Genomic DNA, 22,681 nt, shown 5'->3' on the forward strand with positions numbered 1-22,681 from the left:
ACACACACACACTACTTATTTTTAAAAAACATTCTAAAATATAACGATGTGCATGATAAACAAAAAAAAATGGGGCATATTTATCTCTCTTTTTGTATTTATGCCTTCAAGGGATAGTATACCAATGCTGTTATCATGATAGACCCTTTGATGATTTTTTTTTTACGTTAAAGAAATTTCGATATTGTATTGGAAATAATAAAGATGTTTGATTTTGGGGATGTGGATGCCATTGTTTGTTCACTAATGCTCAACAGACTTCAAAAATAAGGATTGTGACACCTGCCTTTTAAGTTTTTTTTTTTTTTTTTTTTTTTTTTCATGTGCAGGGTCGTCAAAAAGAAATCCCATGGCTGACACCTAAACACTCGTTAGTAAAATAACTACAGGCTAAGGTTGTAAGACAACTGTGTGGTCTGGTGTAAGCCGAAAAACAAAGAGTCAATTTACGTCGTGATTCAGGGATTTATTCTATACGCATTAATAAACTGAAAACTACAAATTCAATAATGGTTGTCGATGTCTTGTAGAGTCATAAATATGATTGTCTTTAAACAAAGTCGCGTTTATTTGAGAAGTAGGTATTCTATAACTCTTTCACTTGCACACTCTCATTGTTAATTTAATGAATGGAAGACCATTCACACTTCCCAAGAGCATTTGAAACCCGCTTCATGCATTTAGATGGAAGCAAAATTCAGCCAATAGAATTGCTGGAAAAACTATTTTTTATAATCTATCCAAAAAATAATTTTCTTTTTTAGATTTTTTTTCATTTTCATTAATATTAAAAAACCGCGTTAACGGTAAAAAACCAAAGCCCGGTAAACCAAGGCAATATGATTTTATTTTAAAGAAAAAGAAAAGAAAAAAAATGAGGAAAAATCCTGCCCTTTTTATACCTTTTCCCCCACCCCCTCAAAAAAAATTTTTGGGTAATCACAAGACCCTTTCGTGACGGGGACTTTTTTGCTTCATGCAAAAATTATTTCATGTGATTCGCGCGTTTGCTGCGCAATGCCACTGTCTCGCGCGCGATACTAGTCCCTCAAACGTTACACAGCTCTATCTCTTTCCAATAAAATTCACTTTATTAAGAGCATGTAAACTCATGTTAAGGTCTTCTTGTAAACTATGTTCGCGTTTAAACGCTTTCTATGCTACTACATGTCCAACGAACGTATTGGAGGCCCTCGCAAAAATATTTTTGGCCGTCTTCCACAATGGCCTCAAAGGTCAATATATTCCATTCCTGCATGTCTAAATAAAATTAGAAAAGAATTTTCTAAAATAGTATTTAAATGGTAGTGGTATTCTACCTGTGTCAATAGAAATGTGTCTTGTATTTCTTGCTGTGTCTCTTGTAAATTAAGCGACCTAACCATTCGGGCTCTTTTGCCAATGTCTTACTCTCGTAATGAATCATTTGAGTAATAATCGTACAATGGGTGGCAGTCGCTTAAAGAATAAGCACACAATCTGAAAAGACGTAACTTATGTTCCATCGATACACTTGGTAATGCCCAACTTTAAACCCTTCACTTTATCAGTAACGATGTCTAGACTTGTGCGCTTCTTTAATTCCTTTTTGCATTTCGCCCATCTAAAATCACTGCGTCCTTTATCTACATTTTATCAGTATGGTGATCTATACTGTAGCATCGTTTTTGATTCTTGTCCTTGATTTTATGTGTGGTTACAGGCTTAGCTTACCTGAAACCGACTAGAGTAGAATTTAACTGAACATCATTCTTATCATATCAGAATATTTCAAAAGAATGTAAATCATGAATTTATTAATTTATTAATTTCTGAACTTATTAATTTTTACACAACTATCATCATATTATTAATATTAACAGTGTGAATAGTTGATTGAGCTTTTGGTTTCTCCGCTTGATGGACTCTTTATTCTTTTAATACTTATCGGTATTTATCAGTAACTCACACTAGTAGTATCTGTAGAATTTGCTCATTGTATCGTCATCGTCTATCGATTTGGTGGGTGGTGGTGTCATCACTTGTTTAGAACAGGGATCATGAGCCATTAATTCTGCTTATGATTTCCTTTGTTATTCGAAAACCTTGATCTTTACATTAAATAAAATAGGTGTATTCTATTTTTCTCGAAAGATATAATTTGAATGCACAAAAGGTACTGTTGCTGTTGTACATAAAAGTGCAGTACTTGCTCATTTACAACCCGAGTAAATTTCCACATTTTAGTGAATACGAGTAACCATCGCTCTATAGATGCAGATACTACCTCTTACAAAAAAAAAAAGCATCGATAATTTAGGCACATTCAACTTTTGACGTTATGGATATTCAAACATTTCCGATTTTTGCAAAGAAAAGGCACGATCTCCCTTTTTTGTTAGAACACATTTAACAATCGGAGAGGCAAACTTTAGAAAAGGCAATAAGCAGTAAAATCTTTAATAATCTAAAGAATGTGTTGCCCAAATCAATAAAATGAGTTAATTGGGCCCACAAATGCAGACGCATAAAGCTTATTTTACAGGCTAGACACACAGTGCTTTTTATCTCTTTAAATTTTTATTTTTTTGGGCAGTAATAAAAAAAAAAAAGGAATACCGTCTTGAATTGAGCCCAATTTCTTTTTACATTGAATAATATCTTATGATGAATACAATGAAATAAGAGACAGTACACTAGATACGATTATGTTTAAGCTTTTTTGTGCATTAATAAAAGCTGAAATCGACGTCACCCCAAAAAAAAAAATCAAAGACGAAAACAGAACAAACTTGATTGGCTAACCACCCAGGGATATCATATTTTTTTCAAACAAAAAAATAATAACGTTTTTTTTTTTTTTTTTTGCTTTTCATTCCATCACCATGTTTTCACCTGCTATTAAGAGAAGTGTAAAGATCAACTGTTTGAGCAGATATGTCAGAAAATGAAGATTTAACACGCTTTTTATGATATAGTTTGCCGTTGCCGCTGCTGGTACCGCTTGGGTTGCAACCGCACCTGTTGCCTTTGCCGAAGAAAAAGTACAAGAAAGAAAAGAAAAGAAAAAACTTGTTTTAAAACATGCGTCTTACATGAATATTTCTTTTTATTTATTTAGCTTAGCATTTACGACGAACCTGAGCCCAAGGTTGTTATTGTTGAGTCACCCACAAAGCTTGAAGAACAAGTTTATATTGCACAAAAATTAGCCAACGAAACTTTGGAAGAGGGAAAGGTACAGGGCAAATTGATATTATTAGAGGATTTTTTTTTTAAAAAAGAAAAAAAAAGAGCAGAAAGACTGACATATCATGTAGACTCATGTCAACGGTTGGGTCCAAAAAGTGCAACAATTAGAAAGTGATGTTACATGTAACTATGATTGACAAAAGCAAAAGAAGAAAAGAAGAGAGACACTTACTTTTTTTTTTTTTGTTTGTTTGTATTTTAGCCAACATCCAAAGCACCATTGATAAGGATGAAGAGATTTTCCCCAACCTTCTCTATGTTGGTGTTGCAGCTTTAGCTGGTACAATCATTGCACGTAACCGCAATGTTGTCCTTCGTTTCTTGACATCCAGTACTTTAGCCGTTGGTGCTTCATATTATTTACTTCCCAAGACCACCCATAATGTTGCTGTTCAACTTGAAAGAATCGAAAAGAAATATCCTCAACTTGTTTCTGTTCATGAGAGTGTCAACGAGACCGTATTCGGTGTTCGTAAGCAATTAGACGACGCCGTTTCACAAGTGCAAGGTGCTTATACTGAAAACACCCAGAAATTACGCCAACAAATCCAAGAAAACACTGACAAAGTTAAGAACCAAGTCAACAGTGCTGTTGGTTCCACAAGCACCGAGGCAAAGGATAAGTTCGACGAAGTAAAGAAGAATGTCGAGAGCATGTATTCAACAAGATCCAACGTGAGTTAAATCATCTAATTGATAGTTTATTTCTGTGATTTCTAATGCATTATCTTTTTTTTTATTATTTTGATAGCCTGGTGTTGAGGAGACCTTAAAGAAGAACTAAGCAACAAAAACAAAAAAAAAGTGTGTAGCTTTATAGATCAAATACTTGTTTTAAAAAAATAAAATAGCATATAAAAAAGAGAGTTGTATGACCTGACAATGATATTATCATAATGAAACGTTTCTATTTTACACCATTGCAATTTAAAAATTCAGGCAAATTCTTTATTTAGATGAAACATTTTACTCATCAATTAATGAGGATGGATTATTTAAGGTGGTGACCGACCAAATTTTTGTTACTGCTTCAACTGCATCAGGCGTGTTTCTAGTTTTTACCACAAGTGTTTTAGGGATGCTCTTAATCTATAGTGTGTTAGTTTTGTTGTGATAGATAAGTAGGAACAATGGACAAACCTGGTCATCTTTAGCACTTTTTGTAGTTGTATAATATAATCCCAGAATCAGATTTGTTAACAAGGCTTCTTTATTCTCCTCGTCTTGATCTACTACTGATGATGTATGGGGCCTCAAAACACCCATGTTCTTCTCAACCATCTAATTGTTTGACAAAACTTAATTTACAACATATAAAAATGACCCTTTTTGTATGTGTCACCTTTAATTTATCTGTCAAACTGTCATTAAACCCATTGTTTTGGCAAGTATCTTTGGATGTTTTAATTATTTTTTGTAATGACTGGGCTATTTGGGGTAGATGGGATATAACAGGTACAATCCTCTAAGGCATCATGATGAGTAGTAAGATTAATTATACTAATTTATTTTATACCTTCACAAATGCCCCAGAAAAGATAAGGGGATAATGACGAAATATTCTTTTGGTTAAGATGCCACTCAAGACTTCTTGGAAATAATTAGATATGGATTCTATTTTAAAATCATGATTCCAAGCTAATTGAAACATCACACTGTCCTTTGTTATCCAATCAAGATGAATGTGTAAACTCTTTAGGACACCGTGTGGTGCCTTCTTTTGTAGCAAGTACGAAAGTGGTGATGAGGCAAATGCCTTGTCAATCTTGTACTGAAATAAGTCACCTTTACAAAATGATTGTAGTTTGATAAAGTCAGTGCTTTCCATCAGCTTATTTAAAGAGATTTCGATCCATGAAGGATACTTTAAAGTATTCAAGCCATTTAAGGTACATGTGATGCGGATAGATAATACACTGTTTGGGTCTAATACAATGTCTAATTTGTTTAGATCAAATGGTTCATGTTGAAAAGATGACAACAACTCGTAAGACATGTATTGATGGCAAGTCGCTTGACAATAAAAGGATGATTCATACACGGTGTTATCTTTAAGCAAAATACCTTGTTTACTTTTATGCTCAGCAATAGTAATTGATGTTTGATCTACATGTTTGACTACTTTGGCTGCACTATTCATAGTAGGCATTGAACGAAGTGCCTGGTCTTTTTCCATAGTGTGTTTGACAGCACAGACTGAAGAATCAGGTAGTTCATCTTCAGACTGTGAATCACCATATGGATCTACATTCTCTGCTAAAGCTGTAATATCGTCTTGAGTCAAATCTAGTAGATAATCGGCACTGCTGCTCATGATTTGAAAGAGAGAGAAAAAATGTTGTTTGCATAAACTAGACTATACAAATAGAGAAAGAGAAAGAAAAAATGGCTATTCAGGGGGCCGGATCGGAACGTTTCGGTGGTGTAGTCCGGTATTTCCCTTTTTAAACCCGTGATAATTGGAAAGCTGTCTATTCCCATTGCAAAAAGGAACATGGACAGGGCCTTTGGGTGTGTGTCATGAAAATTCACATGATATTTTATTTATTATGGTTTTCTTTTTCTTTTTTTTTTTTTTCAGGTACACTCCAAAAAAAAAAAATTAAAAAAACTGGCCCCGTTTACATAAAGGTTAAGTAAGCAGTACCGACAGCGGTACCAGCAAGAACGGCATAAGCAGTGGTGTAGACTTGCTTGATGTCAAGCATTTTACCAGCATCCCAAACCTATACAAACAATCATCCACATATTAAAATCTCGGGTCATAGCTTCTTTTTTTTTTTTTTATGCATTGCTTACCAAATGTCTAACACCGTTAAGACTATGGAAAACAAAAGGGGCAGAAACAGTGGCCTTGGCAAGAACCTTCAATGCGACAGGAGCAGCAGCAGCGGAAGTGATGATACTGGCAGTGTCGATGGTGTAACCCAAAGCAGGAGCAGCGAGGTATGAAAGAGCACCAACATAGAAAGCTAAAATTCAATTAATATATTTTATATCCAAAGTAATTACAAAGAAAAAAGGGATCTTACCACCACCGAGAGCAGCACCGGTAATTCTGTGAAAAGCAGACAAGACAGCAGTGATTTGCTTCTTGTAAATAGTCAAATGAGGGGAAACAGGACGGAATTTACGTTGTTGACGCAAGATTTCGGATTCAGCAGCAGCACATTGTTCTTGAGCCTTGCGAGAAGCGTTGAAGTGTCTATAGTCAATTGTCAGGTTCATTTGTATATGATATAAAGGCAAGATAAATTACCTGACGCCGAATGCAGGAGTGGCAATGGTACTTCTAAGAACAGAGGGATCTATGCAATATAAATATCTTTAATGATATTTTTCTTTCTATTATTCTTGTCAACTATAATTACTTTGAGCAACTGTCTTCAAGATGGAACGTGTGGCCAGCATATTTTAAGAGTGGGGTGTGAAAAAAAATAAAGAGAGAAAAAGTGTGGAGAAACGAAACGAGCGGGGGGTTTTTTTTTTCCTGTTCCTTCCACAAATCTCCACAATAAGAACTTTCATGGGTGACATCACTTTTATTTCGGCTAAACCATATTCCGTCGGTTCACTGTTTTTTTCTACCTCAATTGTCTTGACTACGTACTATCACACTATACATAAACATGATGAGCGAAGAAACAGAGAATACAAACATAAAGATTGAACCCAATACTTCAGAAACACTAACAGCAACTGCTTTGGAAGTCGTGCAAGAAGATACTTCCAACGATCATCTCTCAGCTGAGCAACGCTCTCAAATGGTGAAATTCATTGCCTCACCAGTGCACTGTAAATTATTTGTGGAAAAGATCTCCATCAAAGGTGATTCAGAGTATAGAAAAGCAGAGATCATCTTGGCAAGAGAAACAAACAAGAAACCGTCTACACTGGAATACTATGTTCATTATGTAGAATTCAATAAACGTCTAGATGAATGGGTACCTTTTCAAAGACTGGATTTTAGTAGAGGTGTCGAGTTTCCTAAGCCCAACAATAAAAAGACAAAAAAAGGTGCTGCAGATACAACAAGCAGAGGCTCTACACCACAATCCAACATGATGAAAAAGAGGCTCGAGAGTGAAGTGAATTTACCTGGTGAGGAGATTATTGGAGAAGAAATCGTGCTGGGAGAAGAAGATGAAGAGGAAGAGGAAGAATTTGAAGAGGAAAAAGAACCGAGGACTGCAGAGGATGAGTTCTCTAAAGAAGAAGAGATAGAAAAATTAAGGACGTCAGGATCAATGACACAAAACCTAAGTGAAATTGCTAGAGTGAAAAATATGAATAGAATTCAAATGGGAGAGCATGAAATTGAAACATGGTATTTTTCACCTTACCCAAAAGAATACGCTTATTGCGATACACTATACATATGTGAATTTTGTCTGCTATATTATCAGTCACATAAACAACTAGAACGACATCGGACAAGGTGTCAATTACAACATCCACCAGGAAACGAAATTTATCGAAAAGACGATATTTCATTCTTTGAAATTGATGGTAGAAAACAAAAGACTTGGTGTAGAAACCTGTGTTTACTATCAAAATTATTTTTGGATCATAAAATGCTGTATTATGATGTTGATCCATTCTTATTTTACTGCATGACAAAGAGAGACGAATTGGGATGCCATTTGATTGGCTACTTCTCAAAAGAAAAGGAATCCGCTGACAATTATAACGTTGCTTGTATTTTAACACTACCTCAATATCAAAGACATGGTTACGGTAAATTATTAATCGCTTTCTCTTATGAACTTTCTAAAGTCGAAGGTAGAACTGGTTCTCCTGAAAAACCATTATCGGATTTGGGTCTCATGTCTTATCGTGCTTATTGGACCGATACAATCGTCGGTTTCTTACTATCAACAAACGAAGAAGTGACTATAGAAGAAATATCTCAAAAGACCGCTATTACCACTCAGGATATTTTACATACGCTCCAAAGTATCGGCGCATTAAAATATTATCGCGGTCAACATATCATCTGTCTTGGTGATAAAGTCGTTGAACAATGGGAAAAGATTCAACAAAAGAAGAAGCGTGTTATCTCTCCTGAGAAATTGGACTGGAGACCTATTCACTTTACTTCTTCCCAATTAAGATTTTTGTAACTTTCTTTATATATATAATAGTAATAATAATAATAATAATGGTGGTAATAAAATTAGCGAGGCTATTTCTTTTTTTTTTCTCCCATTTGCAAAAAGAATATAAAGTTCCAAATAAACGGTATCTCCCCTCGTTTATCTCTTTTCATATATATTTATATACATGGTTAAATTTATCTTATTATTAAGTGCACTTATCACAGCTGTTGTAGCTAAATGTAAGGTAGATTTCTGAAAAGAGTGATCACCCGAAATAACATTATTTTCATTAGTGACTTATCCTACGGATGGAACAGTTTGGAAAGTCGGAGAGCCGGTCTCTGTGGTAAAGATAGACTCTACTTTATTAATCTTTAATAAATACTCACATATATGTTAGACATTTGCACCCGGACAACCCGCAGAGACTGTCAACATGTACTTTAGTCATGATCGAAGTATTGTTATAGGCTCAGGACCAATTAGCGAAGGTGGATCTTTTGAATTTATTGTGCCTCCCAATGCAGTCAATCCCGCTGGCGGTCCTGCTGAACTTGTCGTTATACATCGTGTCGATCTTCATCTCTACTCTGTAGATACAATCGCTATCCAAATCGAAGGATAATATACTCTTAATAACAATAATAGCCGGAAATTTATTCGTCTCCCCCCTTTAATAAATAATAAACTAATGCATGATAAAATAGTATCACAAGCAATAAAACCAAATAGAAGAGATGCTTTTTTTCCCGTTTAGACGCAAATAACTTACAGCAACGTTTCCACACTAATCAGTATTTGAAAGGAGCTGGTTATGTAAAATGTCTAAATGAGTAACTATTTTGATTGGCCATATAATAAAAATTGATTATGCTGTATTCCCAAAAAAAAAAAAAAGTAGCTTGATTTATTTAAGTCGGATAGGTTTACAACTTCATGGCTTGTGGCTCGCTTGACGTAATAGAGACCGCTCTGTAACATGATTTAATTAAAACGCGTCTATATGTATTACATGTTGTCGCTTACTGTAACACGACTGAAAAGTCTTCTTCGACATCGTCGTCATCCCAATTGTCATCCCATAAATTATCATCGAGGTTTTCCTCGTCATTCTCTTCCCAATCTGAAAAAAAAGAAATAAACACTACCTTAAACCGTGTCCACATATATATTTTTTATATTTTTACCCTCAGCTACGAATTCTTCAAACTCGTCGTCTTCTTCCAAAGCACCGAGTTGTCCATTCTTTTTGGCAGGCTCTTCTTCAAGTGGTTTGTCTTGAATCTTGGGTGGTGTGACAGTGTTACTTGAACTCATCTCTGTAAATAAAAAATAGTTACGTAGAAAGGATAAGGTGAACGCAAAAAAAAAAAAAAAAACGCGTGTTGTGCATACGTACTTTTTTTTTTTTTTTACTCCACGTGACAAAATCTTAATGTTTTTTAATTCGCTGGTAGTTGTTCATATTTCATTGCTTACAGTACTCTAAGACCAGTCCTTAGCATGATTTGGTTTGCATGTGTGCATAATATTCTTATAATCCAATGCGCTTTATGTAAACCATTGATCGTGCCTATTTTATTTTTATAAATGGTATGCCTTCAAACACACAACATGTTTTTATTTCTAATGCTATTTAGATGTATTGAGAGCTGCTACTTAGTTTGTATATTCAATATGGAGTAACACTTGTCGTTCATAAATTACTCATTGTGCTAGGCTAGTGGATCATGAAAAAAAAAAGTCAAGTATAATACTTGTAGAAACTTATACAAGTGATATCTGCAGAATATATATATATACCATCTACAACAAATGGCACTAATGTATGGAATTTTACCAGGAGTTCTTGTTGGCCTTTGCGGGAGATTTATGGGATTGCGCTCTGTATAACAGCTGTTGGATTTACCCTTTGGATATTTCTTTAAAGAACCAGTATATTCGATTACAAAACAACATTTTAGTGCTTCTAAGATTATTATAACATCGCATAGCTGACTATAATATTCTTATTGTAAAATATAACTAAAGCTAATAGCGTTGCTGATAAAAGATAAATTACAGATGATAAAAACGCTCTTTATTATTCATACACGAAGGCTCTTTTGGGGGCATCAGACTTCTCGCATTATAAAACATTGTGTACCACGTTTTATAACAGTGTCCTTGAGCTGGAAGTAGATCTATCCGCATTTAAGTAGTCTAGGCCCAAACTATATGACTCTTCTTTCACACCCTCTATATTATTTCAGACCGAAGCAGAAAAACGTGCCAGCATATGAAAAATAAACTACAAACAGATCATTAAAATCAGATGACACGTTACGCAACGTACAAAACCCGAAAAAAAAAAAGGATTGTGTCATAGAGATTTACTGCTACACAATCAGCAGGAGAACAGATTTTTAAATTAATGCTACAAGTGACGCATCGTTATTGATCTGTGGATTTCGATCGTCCCTATACAACCGTTTCCTAAAAATTAAGTCAAAGGAAAACAGGCTGTAAATATAAACTACATACTATTTCTTTCTATAATTTCGTTACTATAGACACACAAAACGGATGAGGGTTAAGTTAATATTTAATAGTTACACCTACACTGTTCTTTTTAAAACTATTTTGGTGATATTCATTTTGATTCGTACTTTTTTTTTCTTGGTGCGGGTGTAGTGTATGTAAGAAATCTATATTTAAAAAAGCCAAGATCTGGTTTCTGCACAATTTTCAAACAAATAAAGAAAAGCTTAAAACAACTGGATAATTCTATATATCTGATATCATAATTGCCTTTTCGAATAACTACAATAGATTCTTGTCCAAAAAATGACGTTAAACAATGACGTTAGAAGCCACAAAAAAAAAAACTAAATACTGGTAACACACACAAAAGCTCAGCATTTATAGGAATCGCCAAGGAGCATGATTCATTTCAATCAGGTTAGACTCGTGTAACCATCTAAAAAAGTCTAGCTCATTTAGCGCCCGCTTGTGTCAAACCTATTTTTTATATAAAAGGTGCAATGTTGTCGTTTCATTTTTATATTTTTCTTTTTATCATCAATCTTAACAACTCTTCTCTTTACAACAACAACAACAACAACAACAACTAAAAAAAAAATTAAAATGTCATTTTTCGGACACTTAGCAACTTTCTTTACCTTTGCAGCACTTGTACTTCAAGTGTTCTCTATGATTGGTTCTACCCACAATTCTCCATTTTTACGTGATCTATACTTTGCCAAGGTTGACGTCGCAAGTCAATATGTGATCTTTGGTTTATGGGGTTACTGTACAGGAACAAGTTCCGGTGGTGTCCAAATGTGTAGCAAGCCTGTCCCTGGATTTGATTGGAGTAAGATCTCTGAGCTTAGCGAATATGTCGGTGGATTGCACAGCTTAGAAAAATTATTCCTCGCCAACTTCATTTTATACTGGATTGCATTAGGCTTCACTTTCATTGCTTTAATTGTTACCATCATGAGCCACTTCAGACGTGGTCCCGATCTCTTGGCCTCTATCATGACTTTCATTGCTTTTGTCGTTATGTTGGTAGTCTTTGTTATTGTACTCGTGATCTCTATTCGTGGTATTAACACTGCCAAGGGAGTCGATTCCAGTGTTCATGGTACTTTAGGCCCTGCCACTTGGATGACAATGGGTGCTTTCATCGCTTTATTATTCTCTTCTGTCAATTACTGTTTCGCATGTATTTGCGGTGGTGGCAGAAGAGTCAAATCCGAAAAGGTCTAAACAATAACAACCTTCCTTTTTTTTTTATATATTCCACACTATGTAGATAACATGTATACTATTTAAACTCCCATTACTTTTTGTAATTTACAACCACTACTAATACTATTATTATTATAACCCATTCACAACAATACTGTTGCTTACTTATCCTTACCCCTTCCCAAATTACTCTTTATACAAAATAAAATAATGTTCAAATTATATTAATATTTGCAGCTTAGTGGCGTTAGAGTTTATACCAAGACATATTTCATATAATACCTTTTTTGCAAGCCACATCCAGATCATGAGCTTCTGTTTGTTTTGCTTTATGTATTTTTTTAGACTTTTTTCTATAAATATATATCGAGTTTTAATCGGCGGTTTCTATGTTGTAACACGACAGACGCTTTTTTCCCGAATGTTCTCATCAAAAAAAAAGTGCCTATGTCTCTCCGAAACAAAAGCATAATGTAGGGCTCTTAATTTTCTGTATTATTTAACGCTGCAGTTTGAAATATAAGAGGTATAATAGTCGATACATGCTATTTCCTTGGGATTTGAGATTCTGCAACCTCCCTCGAACAATAAATTGTGGTATCAGTGCTTAGCTACAAGTTGAGCAATAGAAAATCTCACTTTATGAAAGCTTATTGATATAAAACAATAATTTTCCAGAGATTCAAGCAGTTACTGTACTAAATATACAGGGATCACAAATAATTGGTTTTGACGAAAAGCTGAGTAATGTAGGAATTTATATTTTGAATTTCGAGTAAGCAATTTGTACGTCTGTTTTCTATTTTCTAAATTATAAGTGCATTTACGTAAATTTGGAGCTTGATATCTGGTTACCTTTCATAGCGGATAATTTATCGATGAACATTTTGCACATGTATCTATCGCTATTACATACAAGTGTATTAGTGTTTTACACTTCTAAACAAATTGATGTTTGTTTAAAGCTGTCTTCAGCTATCCTTTTTATAAGTACCATGTCATTGCATCCTGACTTAAACAGGTTCTTGTTTATCTATCATTTTTTACTACTATTACAACCAGCTCTCACCCTTTTTATCTTTTTCTTTTCTCAAATATCTATTTAATAAAACACCAAGTTCCGTAAGAAGATCAGTGAGTAATTTATTTATTTTTTCTGAAGAAAGTATTAAGGCATGATAAAATCACATCTTTTTATACACAGAAACTTGCATTCTGATATTTGTGTGATTATTAGAGTGATCATCTACATACTTGTGTTTGACTATGCAAAGCACTCTCGTCCGTTCTACTTGTAAAGTCCGATCGTATGCTTTATGAAGACACCATCAATGTCTTTGACGACCACATGAATAACTTAATGATATGACATGTCAAGGCAGTTCCAGAAAAACACTTGTTGGCATATTATACCCCAGCCAAAATAAGCAAATATTGTGAAATCAAATCCTTTCGAAACTTCCTGCCCAGGAAGCACTATCATAGCTATAGCTTCTTACATGACAATCGGCACTAAAATTTTAATAACCACATTTTATATAAGTAAATTATGACTGCGTGCACTTGGGATGTTCCCAAGGAAAAATTAGTTATCCCCAAGAAAGGCGATTCAAATGTAGTGAAATACGGGCTATTACGCTTCAACAAACACACGTGTTTGAATGTCAGTTTACTACAAGAGCTCATCGTAAGATTATCCACAACAATGTCATGGCTAAAAAATGGCGTTGATCATGATCTCCAAAGCGACAGCACAGACCCGGGTGTGGATCTCCCTTGTGTGATGGCGCCTTTCTTCTAACTTTCTTGCCCATACAGTTGATGCTGTTAGTAAATTCAGCCAGGGCATCCTTGACCAGTCGATCTCTAATACTTTTTATTTCTACTGCAATATGCTGTCTCCGTATGAATCCTAACGTCATGCATGTTCTTAGCCTCTAGGATGAGCCTTTGATGCCTGATTCGATTTCAAAATAGAATTGAGTTTTCAATTCTAGCCCGCTTAATTTGTAATGGACTATTTATTTTGAAGTTCCGATCATGAGAGCACCTCTTGAGAGCATCTACTAATAAATTCGTAACAGTTGTAACCAATTAAGGAACAACAAGATCAAAAATTTGTAATATTTTTAGGTGATGAACAACAGAGTAATTAGCTTTACGTGAAAAAATTTGTTAGTTAAGAAAAAAAAAAAGGTCATCAATACTCGACTGGTTACATCTGTTGTCAAAATGAATGGTGTACTTTTTTTTTATTGTCTAATTAATGTATTTTTAGTATGAAATCCTTCCGACGCGTCATAAACTTAAAACCAGAATAGTGCTCATCAGTTTTAGACTGCAGTAACGTCCTTTAGCCGCATATTTCAACAACGATAAATTTGAGTTGAGACAGGGAATGACGGACTGAGAAATGAGGCCAAAAATGAACAGGGAAAACATGTGACATCAAATTACGGCTAAGAAAAAGAAAGACTAGTATGGATATTTTTATCTCAGTTATTTTAAAACAAGTCCGTTACGTGTTTTTAATGCATCAATCATATTATTTACGTATGACATATTTATGATTCAATACCCCACATTTTTTAATTGAACATTGAGTATTACAGGTCAATTGATATTAAATGAAACGATATTTTTAAATGGTAAAAAAGCAAATTTATTTACGAATTGAGGTTATTTACAGTTATGAGTAGAGAAATGCTAGTTAGTTGCACTTTTTTTTATCTACTTGTCTTCCTTGTCCTTCTTGTTAAGGTGTTCAATGGTTTCATTTTGCAAGTGTTCAACGGGCTTGTCGTGGTCCTTATCAGCCTTGACAGCAGCTTCACTGTGAGAGGCCAACTTTTCGTTCCATTCCTTGTCTTTCTTGCCTAAAGACTTGTTCTTCTCCTTTTCGAGGACGGATGGATCATTGTCAGACATGTGAGAGAATGCAGTCATTGTTCTTCTGGTAGTAGCTTGGAAGGTAGAGGCAATGGCAGTAGTGCGGTAGGCTTTGGTGATGGAGTACATTTTTGTGTTATTGGTTAAAGTAATACAAGATTAAAAAGATAAAATGTAAAAAAACTGACGAGGAAAATGCACTCTTTATATATGCAAACTTTTGCCTGATTATTTCCTTATTTGAAAGTCAAATATATGAATCATTCCAACGTCATAAACAAGTTTAGGCCTTGGGGGGAAGCACGATAACGTTCCGAAGATCTACTGCTCACTGTCAAACATTTTTTTTTTTTTAAAAGTGACGTATTTCCAGTTTTAAAAAACCGCGCTTTTTATTTTTTTTTAGATTCAGTCCTGGGTGGCCAACGAGAAATATTTTTATTTTTTTGCGGTAGCACCCCCTCCTTTTTATAACCTTTTACAAAAAAATAATTTATAAAAATGAAGTCTAGTACTATTGCTTTAATTGCCACAGGTGTAGTTGCTACCGCAGGCCTCGGTTACTTGGTATACTTTGATTCCAAGAGACGTAGCGATCCTTCTTTCAGAAAGCAGTTGAGTATGTCACCTCGACTATATAGCCCGAGTCACGCTTATTTACACATACTTACTTAGGACGTGAACGTAAAGAAGCTGCCAAGGCTTCAAAGGAGGCCGAAGAAAACTCCAAACAAACTAAATTGCAATTGATTGAAAATGTCATTGTTGCATGTAGCAAAGAAGCATTACCCTCTTCACCTGAACAGAAAGAAGCATACTTTATGGAACATGTTGCTGCTGGTGAAGGATTATGTGGACAAGGTAATTTAATGAAGCGAGTGAGTGAAGGCTGTCAATAGGCTAATTGATATGGATAATATAAAATAGGCCCTGCTTTCTACGATGAAGCTGTTTTGCCTTTCTATAAGGCACTCAAGGTTTATCCTGCTCCTATGGAACTACTTACAATTTACGAAAAGACAATCCCCGGACCTGTTTTCCAAACTATTGTTTCCATATTGTCCATCGAGGTAAGTTTATAAAAAAAAAAAAAAAAAAATCTTGGGCTTTAAACCACGATGCTAATACTGATTCTGGGATTTAGCAAAAGGCAATGGAGGGTCAAGTCAATGAAACCCCCGAAGCTGCTGCTGCTTCTGCCACTGGTGTCGATGTCGAAGTAGAGTAAATTTTAGAAGAAGAGAGGAGATAAATAGAATCTGCATGTTGTTTGTAAATAAAAAAATAACGCCTGTAAACAAAAACAAAAAAGTCTGTGTCACCATGGAAGCGTACATTGAAAGAAAGGGACCACCATAGATTTAATCTGATAATTCCTGTTTAAACCCTTTATTTTTCACTTTAATATGGCACACTTTGATAATCCAGTATCTATTGCAACAAACACATTATTAATACCTGATATACCTCTATGTTTCTTTGGATGTGATGATGCTATGCTTATGATTCATGACGCGTTCTCAGAATTTGGACCTTTATACACTTTTGTACAAATGAAGGGTTTCCGTAGACTGATGATTGTCTTCCAAGAAACAGAACATGCCGTAAAGGCAAAATCTTCTTTAGACAAACATTATATTATTTGGAAAGAAAGAAAGCCTTTCCCAGAGATTGTAACAATAACCAATGAAAAGGATGAAGAAACTTGGCAGGATTACGAAATCTTAGAATTACGAGTTTATTATGGACAGGTAGGACTCAACCACCCTACTTTACCTTATATACTGATTTCTTTTTTCTTTTAAGCATTTCTCCATTCATGTGGATCCAGCACTTAATTCACTTCAAGTTCCTCAGTTTGAACGAAATCTGTTGATCTCTCCGCCTGGTTCACCATTTGACGGTTGGGAACAGATTGCAGAAGACCCTCCTAATCAAGCTATCTTGGGCTCTGACCTTATCTGTGCAGCTGAAGTTTCCGATTATGAGCTTGACGAAGATGAAATAAAGTTAGATCATCGACCCGAGTTACCAGCCAAGAAACCATCTTCTAAATTTTCTATTGTATGTGCCCAAGGAACCGAGCACCCTGAGCATTTACCTTCTATTACTGTACAGGATTGGGACGGTCATATTACGGTGGAATTGGATGGTGAAGAAGAAGACTTGAAAGTGTTAAAGAGAAATCAAAAGAAAATGACTGCTGCAGATGTTGTACCAACAGCAATGCCACCACGACGCTCATAATCAGTGATGAAAAAAAAAAAAAAGAAGAAAAAAAAAATGTAAATATTTTATTTAAATAAATAGTAAATGGAAAAAAAAATTGTTACATGTTGGAAGAGATTGTAGAGAGTAGAAAGATTACATTGTAGTACTAGGGAATTTAATAGGGTTTTATGAAGGTCCTTGATCCTTTCGATACGAAGCAGGCAATAAATGGGCTCTTTTACCTACTTTTTTCATCAAAGTACCTTCAGCTTCTAATTCTTTCTTCAATAAGTCTTCACTTAATTGCCGTCTTTGATCTTCTTCCTGTTCTTTATCTTCTTGGCTCTGTTGCTTTTGTTGCTGTTGTTGTTGTTGCCAGTCTGGTCTTCTCATTCTCTGCCTGAATGTATCTGCGATTAATAATGCATCTGTTGATGTAAGCGGTGGCTCTGATCTACTTGAAATATTACTAAATGAGGCAGTTGACTGTGGTCTATTCTCACTATCTCCCAGCATGTAAACACTGTGGTCCTCCATCAAGGGTAAAGAAGGTACTGACATAAACCCAAATGATTGTTTATTGTTTGGTTGAACTGGCGTAGTTGGTGCTGTAAGACACTTTAGGGAACCTCTCTCTGTGTTGATGTTGGATGTACCGAGCAATCTAGTCGGTCCATTTCCGGCTGTTAGCAACGGAGATGACATGACAACTGCGTCAGAAGAAAAGTTACTATAATTATTATTGTTATGAATTGCCGATGGATTGGTGATTGAAACAGAAGAATTGTTTTGATAATGCAGTTTTTCCCTACTGCTACTGTCGACATGATTCATTGGAAACATGGAACTACTCGCTGTGCTTCTTAATTCTGTATTAGACATGTTAGAAAAACAAACAAACATGACTATATGGCATATAATAAGACGTACCGAGATGTCCCTTTTCTCCATATACCAACTTTCTTCTTCGACTGTGTCTCATGACCCAAAAAACAGCAATACATGCACCTACTACAGCTAAGCATGCTAGTACAATAGCTGCAATAATGCCGGGTTGAATAACTGTACGATCTTCCTTGTCATTATCTTTTGATGCGCTAGAAGGTGACGGAGTTTGTGAAGGTGGAGGAGTCGGAGGAGAGATCAATATTTGATTCGTGGGTGTAGGCATTATTGTGCTGCTGATGATACTAGAAATGTTGCTTGGTAACGCCGTTACAAGTGGAACTAGAGCGGCCTCTAAGAATAGCCACGTTAGTATACATCAGAATCAAAATTTTGTAAACAACATACGCGCTACTAGATTGTGTATCGGAGGAGGGTAATCAGAATACATATTGTTGAATTCTTTTTCAGGACTTAAACCTGTTGGTACGAGATAAACCAAACTGTCGTACGTTTTAGCTGATGTATCTAATCTCCAAGTATCATCAATCAAAACCGGAACACTTCCTTTTGAAGTTTTTATGCCAGTCAGTTGTTTTATGAGAACATTTTGATAGTTTTGTACAAAGTAAATATAGATATCCAACAGAGGCTATAGTACATAAATGAATTAGCGAATTTATGCATAAGAGATGTTAGGAAGTAAAAGAGTACTAACAGCTGAGGCATATGTTGGATATCTAGTAAGATCATAAATGATTTAGAATACGCAACGATATAGCTTAATACGGTAAACTTACAATGGGTTCCAAGTTATCGGATACCATGTTCCATTTTGCCAAACATCTCCTGCTTTTGGTGAACATATTGTGTCTGTGTTACCATTTAAACCACAAGAGGCTATATCAAAAATCACGTTTAGTAATTACACTCCTTATACATAAATGGAATCGATCGGCCAAATTTTATTTTTATATCTTTTATACCTGTTGGTGTATGTGTATGCTGTGCAGAACTTGTGATGATGCTGGGAGTTGAAGTTGTAGTTTGTTGACAATAGGTTGTTGTGATAGATGATAATAAGGTGATCCAGAATATAATGCGTTGATTTGCCATCATGCTGAGGTTGATTTATGTTCTCCTTTAAATAGTGGTATATATAAACTTGATTTTTTTTTAATACTGTTGTTGGTTTAAGAAAAAGGTTTTTATTATTGAATTATTATTATTTTTTCAAAAAAAAAAGTGTCAAAATAATAAATATTTATAGTGGCATTCACATAAAATACAAAAAGAAAAAAGAAACAGGAAAAAAGAAGAGGGAAAAAAAAAGAGGAAAAAAAAAGAAGCCTGTTGTATATACTTTTTTTTGAAGGACAACAACAAAAGGAGAGTTGAAGGGGTTGCTTGTTAAAGGGGAAAAGCGTTTAAAAAAGACGCGAGTTCAAAAAAAAAAGTTGCAAGAAACAGACTCAAAATATAAAAAAACCATATACGAGAAGAAAAGGGGAAAGCAAGAGTGAGAGAAGAAATGAGGGAGGAATAGGAAGGGGAAATGAAATAATAATGTACTTGGTTGGCTGGCTAAAGATACCTGTACTTGCCGCTCTACTCTGTAAATATAAATATGCGCAGCTTTGCTTCTTCGTGTCATGGGTGTCTTAGATAGGTCGCATACTATAATATCGTATTTTTCTTCTTTCAATACTTCACGAGTTGCATTGTTTAACAGCTTCCTATAGCACACATCGTTCAATAGAATGACTGACGGTAGCAAATATATACGATAGTGTAGAGCGCTAAAAAGGAGGCATAGGGGCTAATGTGTATTTATATATACACATACATATATACGAAAAAATATATAGAAGAAATCAAGGCTGAATAGGAATTTCATCTCGTGAGCTTTTTGTATGAATATCTCAAGATGCAGGATACACTTGTGTATGCTCACGTTATAGAATTGCCACCCGAATAAAGCATAATGTCACTTATTGATCCTGTATCACTGCTCATCTAATGCTACTAAATGTATGCAGAATAAGAAATTATTGTAGGAAGCGCCACGTCTACTAAAAAAATAAATATATATTTTTATAAATATTGACCTTAATGTCTTTCATTGATTTATATCAGTAAACAATAGTCTTTATTTGGACTGCATAATGATGTACTTATCCCCTCACTTTATTTTACATGTACATAAACAAAAAGTCTAGAATCCGTAGGTGACCCAATTAGAATGTATCATTTCAAATGTATTTATTAAGTATTATTATGAAGGTAAATAAAAAAGAAGTGAGCGTATGTAAGTAGTAGATGAATTTTGTTGTTTTTGTTGTTATATTTAGGCAGTCTTGGTGGGATTGTATTCTAATACAGTTCCAAAGCAATAATCCCAAATCTTTGAAGTGATACCATAACCTCCTTCATAATTCTTATAATGATGGGCCATATGATACTTCTTCATTTCTTTGAAATGAACCTTAAATACTCTAGCGTGATGGAGGTAATAATGTGTACAATCATACAAGATGTATCCAAAGAAGCCACCAGCAATTACCGCATGTGCCATCATTGGAGGAAATAAAATGTGTCCTAAAGTAACAAGAGGGTATGCAATGACAATACAAAGTGTAGGTGGCATAACCAATCTCAACCTAAGAATAATACATTAGTATATAAACATAGATATATCAACAATATACTTACTTGTCCATAGGCAAATAGTGATGGAAGCCGTGAATAACAAAATGTAAGACAAAGGCCAATTGTGTGTCGGGTAAATAATCATCCAAATGGAAAAAGAAGCGATGAAGAAGATATTCCAATAAAGACCAAATAAGTATACCAAGCACAAATGATAAACTCGAGCCCTTAATGTTTCCAAAAACAAGCGAGTTGTAAAGTTGATAGCCAGCATAAGGTAACCAAACTGTTGGGATGACATACCAAGCTGTCTTTGTTAAGGGTTCAAGTAAAGGGTGACCAAAGAAAATGGCAGGTGTAGACATATAACGAGGCTTATGTACTTGTTCCAGGTAGAATTCCTTTGTATATCTAGCACGAATGAGCTGAGGTACTAGCGCTTTACTAAGATCCAAGAACTGGTTCTTCTTGACATCTGTAGTTATATCTGTCTCGGTTGGGTGGAAGTCTTCTTTGCCAAATGTTTTGCTTTCTTCTTCCTCTTCGAGTAAAAGCATACGTTGTTCATGAAGTGTCAAGGGAGTCTTGCTTTTCTGTTTTGTTTCTTGTGGTTTTTCGACAATGGTTCCAATACAGTATTCAGATAAAATTTCATAGGCAGAATCAGAATGTTCATGTTCAAGCACATCCTTCATGACATTTGTAACATCTTTACCGGCGTAGTCAAAAATAAGATCTTCTCCGCCAGGATGATCTTGCATGAACTCAGTAACATCATATACTTTATCTTGATAGATTACCCAACAAGAGTCTTCGCTTGCATGCTTTGCCACTTGCTCTAAACTGTATTCTTTAATTGTCATTTGAAGCAAAAAAAAAAAGGCGGAATAAATAAAGAGAGAAGGGGGGGAGGGGGGAAAATTATTTTTTCTGCTCTCATCTCGGTGATACGCTGCCCAGCCCGCCCAATCAAATAAATTAAAAAAGTAACGGATGATTTTTGCTTTTTGCCGAGCTTTGATTAAACAAAGCCTATTAAAAATTGGTGGAGAAACAAATCACGGGTAAACTTCTTTATGATTAAGGCATCACCTTATCTGGAACATATGTTTGTCAAATACCCCTCAACTTGATGTAATATTTTAATAGAAAGCTAGGGCGAACTCAAGCGATTATTTTTTTATTGATTTTTTTCCAAGTCAGACTCATCGGCCGCTTTTCGTTTGGTTACATCCGAAAAAACCGTGTCTAGCAGAAGCGTGAGCATTAATGTCGATTGAAGCTGGCTTCCACCAAAAGTACCAAAGTTGAAACATATCACTATGAATGCAGTAAAGTTTATAAATTGATCTTACTTAGACCTCCACTATCCTAGTATCAAGCAACTTTAATGATTATCTATTCAAATGCGAGATGATGTAGACTATACGAAAAACTTCGAAATGGCTTTCACATCTCTATGCTACTACTACACTTAGTATATTTCACAGCATTTATGGTTTATTGGTATTCATCAAATGAAGATATTGAGAGAGTGAATTGATGACAAATTAGTATAGACCAATGAAAACTATATTGCCAGTCTACAAATGACTCTGGATCTTAAAGTTCAAATGCTAACCGTCATAAATAATGTTCCACTTCATTCTCCTGATGCGACTGACCCTATTATAAAAGGAAGAGGGTTGTATACCTGTCCAACTCCAACCGTACTCGCCCGAAATAAATTCTATTGAGATGTTTCAAGAAGTTTAAAAGATACAGTAGAAGAAGCAAACTAAGCGATGGCTGAAACTCTTCTGTTGTTCTTGAAGAAAGCGAAGATTTCTAAATTGAGCATTTTCAAAAGTCTATCCATCATAATGTAAATATACTTTCATTAAATGCTTTAATAAAAATTTATACAAAATACTTTGATGTTCTACCCAAAATTGGTCAACTTAAAGGAAAAGCGATGATCTTTAGTCACGAAAAGCTGGAGA

The 22,681-nt window shown here is 35.0% G+C and overlaps 12 protein-coding genes across 12 annotated transcripts; 6 read left to right on the top strand and 6 right to left on the bottom strand.

Annotated features, from left to right (window-relative positions):
* Nucleotides 1-2,829: 2,829 nt before the first annotated feature.
* Nucleotides 2,830-4,128, top strand: EV154DRAFT_491168 (apolipo protein O-domain-containing protein). The gene is made up of 6 exons (XM_051599509.1): nucleotides 2,830-2,891; nucleotides 2,958-3,023; nucleotides 3,101-3,217; nucleotides 3,300-3,354; nucleotides 3,434-3,906; nucleotides 3,983-4,128. Exons 1-6 carry the CDS (start codon nucleotides 2,865-2,867, stop codon nucleotides 4,013-4,015), a joined length of 771 nt encoding a protein of 256 aa, XP_051463311.1. The 5' UTR covers nucleotides 2,830-2,864; the 3' UTR covers nucleotides 4,016-4,128.
* Nucleotides 4,129-4,145: 17 nt separating this feature from the next.
* On the bottom strand, nucleotides 4,146-5,644 carry EV154DRAFT_491171 (uncharacterized protein; the record flags this gene model as incomplete). Its single annotated transcript, XM_051599510.1, has 4 exons — nucleotides 4,748-5,644; nucleotides 4,574-4,696; nucleotides 4,372-4,512; nucleotides 4,146-4,320 (listed from the first exon to the last, which is right to left on the bottom strand). Coding segments are annotated over exons 1-4 (1,181 nt in total), but the record flags the coding sequence as incomplete, so codon positions are not given.
* A 100-nt stretch (nucleotides 5,645-5,744) lies between these two features.
* Nucleotides 5,745-6,732, bottom strand: EV154DRAFT_541417 (succinate dehydrogenase cytochrome b560 subunit). Its single transcript, XM_051604483.1, has 5 exons — nucleotides 6,603-6,732; nucleotides 6,491-6,539; nucleotides 6,264-6,436; nucleotides 6,031-6,203; nucleotides 5,745-5,957 (listed from the first exon to the last, which is right to left on the bottom strand). Exons 1-5 carry the CDS (start codon nucleotides 6,640-6,642, stop codon nucleotides 5,853-5,855), a joined length of 540 nt encoding a protein of 179 aa, XP_051463313.1. The 5' UTR covers nucleotides 6,643-6,732; the 3' UTR covers nucleotides 5,745-5,852.
* Nucleotide 6,733: 1 nt separating this feature from the next.
* On the top strand, nucleotides 6,734-8,439 carry EV154DRAFT_491172 (acyl-CoA N-acyltransferase). Its single transcript, XM_051599511.1, has one exon. It carries the CDS (start codon nucleotides 6,861-6,863, stop codon nucleotides 8,352-8,354), a length of 1,494 nt encoding a protein of 497 aa, XP_051463314.1. The 5' UTR covers nucleotides 6,734-6,860; the 3' UTR covers nucleotides 8,355-8,439.
* On the top strand, nucleotides 8,421-8,955 carry EV154DRAFT_585127 (uncharacterized protein; the record flags this gene model as incomplete). The annotated part of the gene is made up of 3 exons (XM_051606753.1): nucleotides 8,421-8,569; nucleotides 8,624-8,676; nucleotides 8,731-8,955. The coding sequence occupies exons 1-3, from the start codon at nucleotides 8,515-8,517 to the stop codon at nucleotides 8,953-8,955; spliced, it is 333 nt and encodes a 110-aa protein (XP_051463315.1). The 5' UTR covers nucleotides 8,421-8,514.
* A 239-nt stretch (nucleotides 8,956-9,194) lies between these two features.
* EV154DRAFT_491175 (DSS1/SEM1 family protein) lies at nucleotides 9,195-9,685 on the bottom strand. Its single transcript, XM_051599512.1, has 2 exons — nucleotides 9,518-9,685; nucleotides 9,195-9,453 (listed from the first exon to the last, which is right to left on the bottom strand). Exons 1-2 carry the CDS (start codon nucleotides 9,645-9,647, stop codon nucleotides 9,353-9,355), a joined length of 231 nt encoding a protein of 76 aa, XP_051463316.1. The 5' UTR covers nucleotides 9,648-9,685; the 3' UTR covers nucleotides 9,195-9,352.
* Nucleotides 9,686-11,389: 1,704 nt separating this feature from the next.
* EV154DRAFT_491178 (actin cortical patch SUR7/pH-response regulator pali) lies at nucleotides 11,390-12,287 on the top strand. Its single transcript, XM_051599513.1, has one exon. It carries the CDS (start codon nucleotides 11,457-11,459, stop codon nucleotides 12,081-12,083), a length of 627 nt encoding a protein of 208 aa, XP_051463317.1. The 5' UTR covers nucleotides 11,390-11,456; the 3' UTR covers nucleotides 12,084-12,287.
* Nucleotides 12,288-14,743: 2,456 nt separating this feature from the next.
* On the bottom strand, nucleotides 14,744-15,103 carry EV154DRAFT_491181 (uncharacterized protein). Its single transcript, XM_051599514.1, has one exon. The coding sequence runs from the start codon at nucleotides 15,081-15,083 to the stop codon at nucleotides 14,796-14,798; it is 288 nt and encodes a 95-aa protein (XP_051463318.1). The 5' UTR covers nucleotides 15,084-15,103; the 3' UTR covers nucleotides 14,744-14,795.
* Nucleotides 15,104-15,455: 352 nt separating this feature from the next.
* EV154DRAFT_558109 (MAS20 protein import receptor-domain-containing protein) lies at nucleotides 15,456-16,182 on the top strand (the record flags this gene model as incomplete). The annotated part of the gene is made up of 4 exons (XM_051605476.1): nucleotides 15,456-15,573; nucleotides 15,630-15,815; nucleotides 15,882-16,024; nucleotides 16,099-16,182. 4 exons carry the CDS (start codon nucleotides 15,456-15,458, stop codon nucleotides 16,180-16,182), a joined length of 531 nt encoding a protein of 176 aa, XP_051463319.1.
* Nucleotides 16,183-16,528: 346 nt separating this feature from the next.
* EV154DRAFT_410668 (Calcipressin) lies at nucleotides 16,529-17,201 on the top strand (the record flags this gene model as incomplete). Its single annotated transcript, XM_051595410.1, has 2 exons — nucleotides 16,529-16,705; nucleotides 16,761-17,201. 2 exons carry the CDS (start codon nucleotides 16,529-16,531, stop codon nucleotides 17,199-17,201), a joined length of 618 nt encoding a protein of 205 aa, XP_051463320.1.
* A 1,234-nt stretch (nucleotides 17,202-18,435) lies between these two features.
* EV154DRAFT_410824 (uncharacterized protein) lies at nucleotides 18,436-18,916 on the bottom strand (the record flags this gene model as incomplete). Its single annotated transcript, XM_051595421.1, has 2 exons — nucleotides 18,436-18,702; nucleotides 18,851-18,916. 2 exons carry the CDS (start codon nucleotides 18,914-18,916, stop codon nucleotides 18,436-18,438), a joined length of 333 nt encoding a protein of 110 aa, XP_051463321.1.
* Nucleotides 18,917-20,228: 1,312 nt separating this feature from the next.
* EV154DRAFT_491185 (uncharacterized protein) lies at nucleotides 20,229-21,703 on the bottom strand. Its single transcript, XM_051599515.1, has 2 exons — nucleotides 20,763-21,703; nucleotides 20,229-20,710 (listed from the first exon to the last, which is right to left on the bottom strand). The coding sequence occupies exons 1-2, from the start codon at nucleotides 21,560-21,562 to the stop codon at nucleotides 20,398-20,400; spliced, it is 1,113 nt and encodes a 370-aa protein (XP_051463322.1). The 5' UTR covers nucleotides 21,563-21,703; the 3' UTR covers nucleotides 20,229-20,397.
* Between the last annotated feature and the right edge of the window lie 978 nt (nucleotides 21,704-22,681).

Source organism: Mucor mucedo, assembly GCF_025094135.1.
Source record: "Mucor mucedo strain NRRL 3635 chromosome Unknown EV154scaffold_3, whole genome shotgun sequence".
In the NCBI taxonomy this organism is placed as follows: Eukaryota; Fungi; Mucoromycota; class Mucoromycetes; order Mucorales; family Mucoraceae; genus Mucor; species Mucor mucedo.

Excerpts from the sequence above, each read along its gene's own strand:
- EV154DRAFT_491185 (XM_051599515.1), bottom strand. The coding sequence starts at position 21,562 with ATGACAATTAAAGAATACAGTTTAGAGCAAGTGGCAAAGCATGCAAGC. Across the intron at positions 20,711-20,762 it reads CACTATTTGCCTATGGACAA|GTTGAGATTGGTTATGCCAC; the intron begins GTAAGTATATTG and ends TATTATTCTTAG.
- EV154DRAFT_491181 (XM_051599514.1), bottom strand. The coding sequence starts at position 15,083 with ATGTACTCCATCACCAAAGCCTACCGCACTACTGCCATTGCCTCTACC.
- EV154DRAFT_491175 (XM_051599512.1), bottom strand. The coding sequence starts at position 9,647 with ATGAGTTCAAGTAACACTGTCACACCACCCAAGATTCAAGACAAACCA. Across the intron at positions 9,454-9,517 it reads TGAAGAATTCGTAGCTGAGG|ATTGGGAAGAGAATGACGAG; the intron begins GTAAAAATATAA and ends CTTTTTTTTCAG.
- EV154DRAFT_491172 (XM_051599511.1), top strand. The coding sequence starts at position 6,861 with ATGATGAGCGAAGAAACAGAGAATACAAACATAAAGATTGAACCCAAT.
- EV154DRAFT_491168 (XM_051599509.1), top strand. The coding sequence starts at position 2,865 with ATGTTTTCACCTGCTATTAAGAGAAGT. Across the intron at positions 3,355-3,433 it reads ATTAGAAAGTGATGTTACAT|CCAACATCCAAAGCACCATT; the intron begins GTAACTATGATT and ends TTTGTATTTTAG. Across the intron at positions 3,907-3,982 it reads TGTATTCAACAAGATCCAAC|CCTGGTGTTGAGGAGACCTT; the intron begins GTGAGTTAAATC and ends TTATTTTGATAG.
- EV154DRAFT_491178 (XM_051599513.1), top strand. The coding sequence starts at position 11,457 with ATGTCATTTTTCGGACACTTAGCAACTTTCTTTACCTTTGCAGCACTT.
- EV154DRAFT_541417 (XM_051604483.1), bottom strand. The coding sequence starts at position 6,642 with ATGCTGGCCACACGTTCCATCTTGAAGACAGTTGCTCAAA. Across the intron at positions 6,540-6,602 it reads CTTGAAGACAGTTGCTCAAA|ATCCCTCTGTTCTTAGAAGT; the intron begins GTAATTATAGTT and ends TATATTGCATAG. Across the intron at positions 5,958-6,030 it reads TTAACGGTGTTAGACATTTG|GTTTGGGATGCTGGTAAAAT; the intron begins GTAAGCAATGCA and ends TTGTTTGTATAG.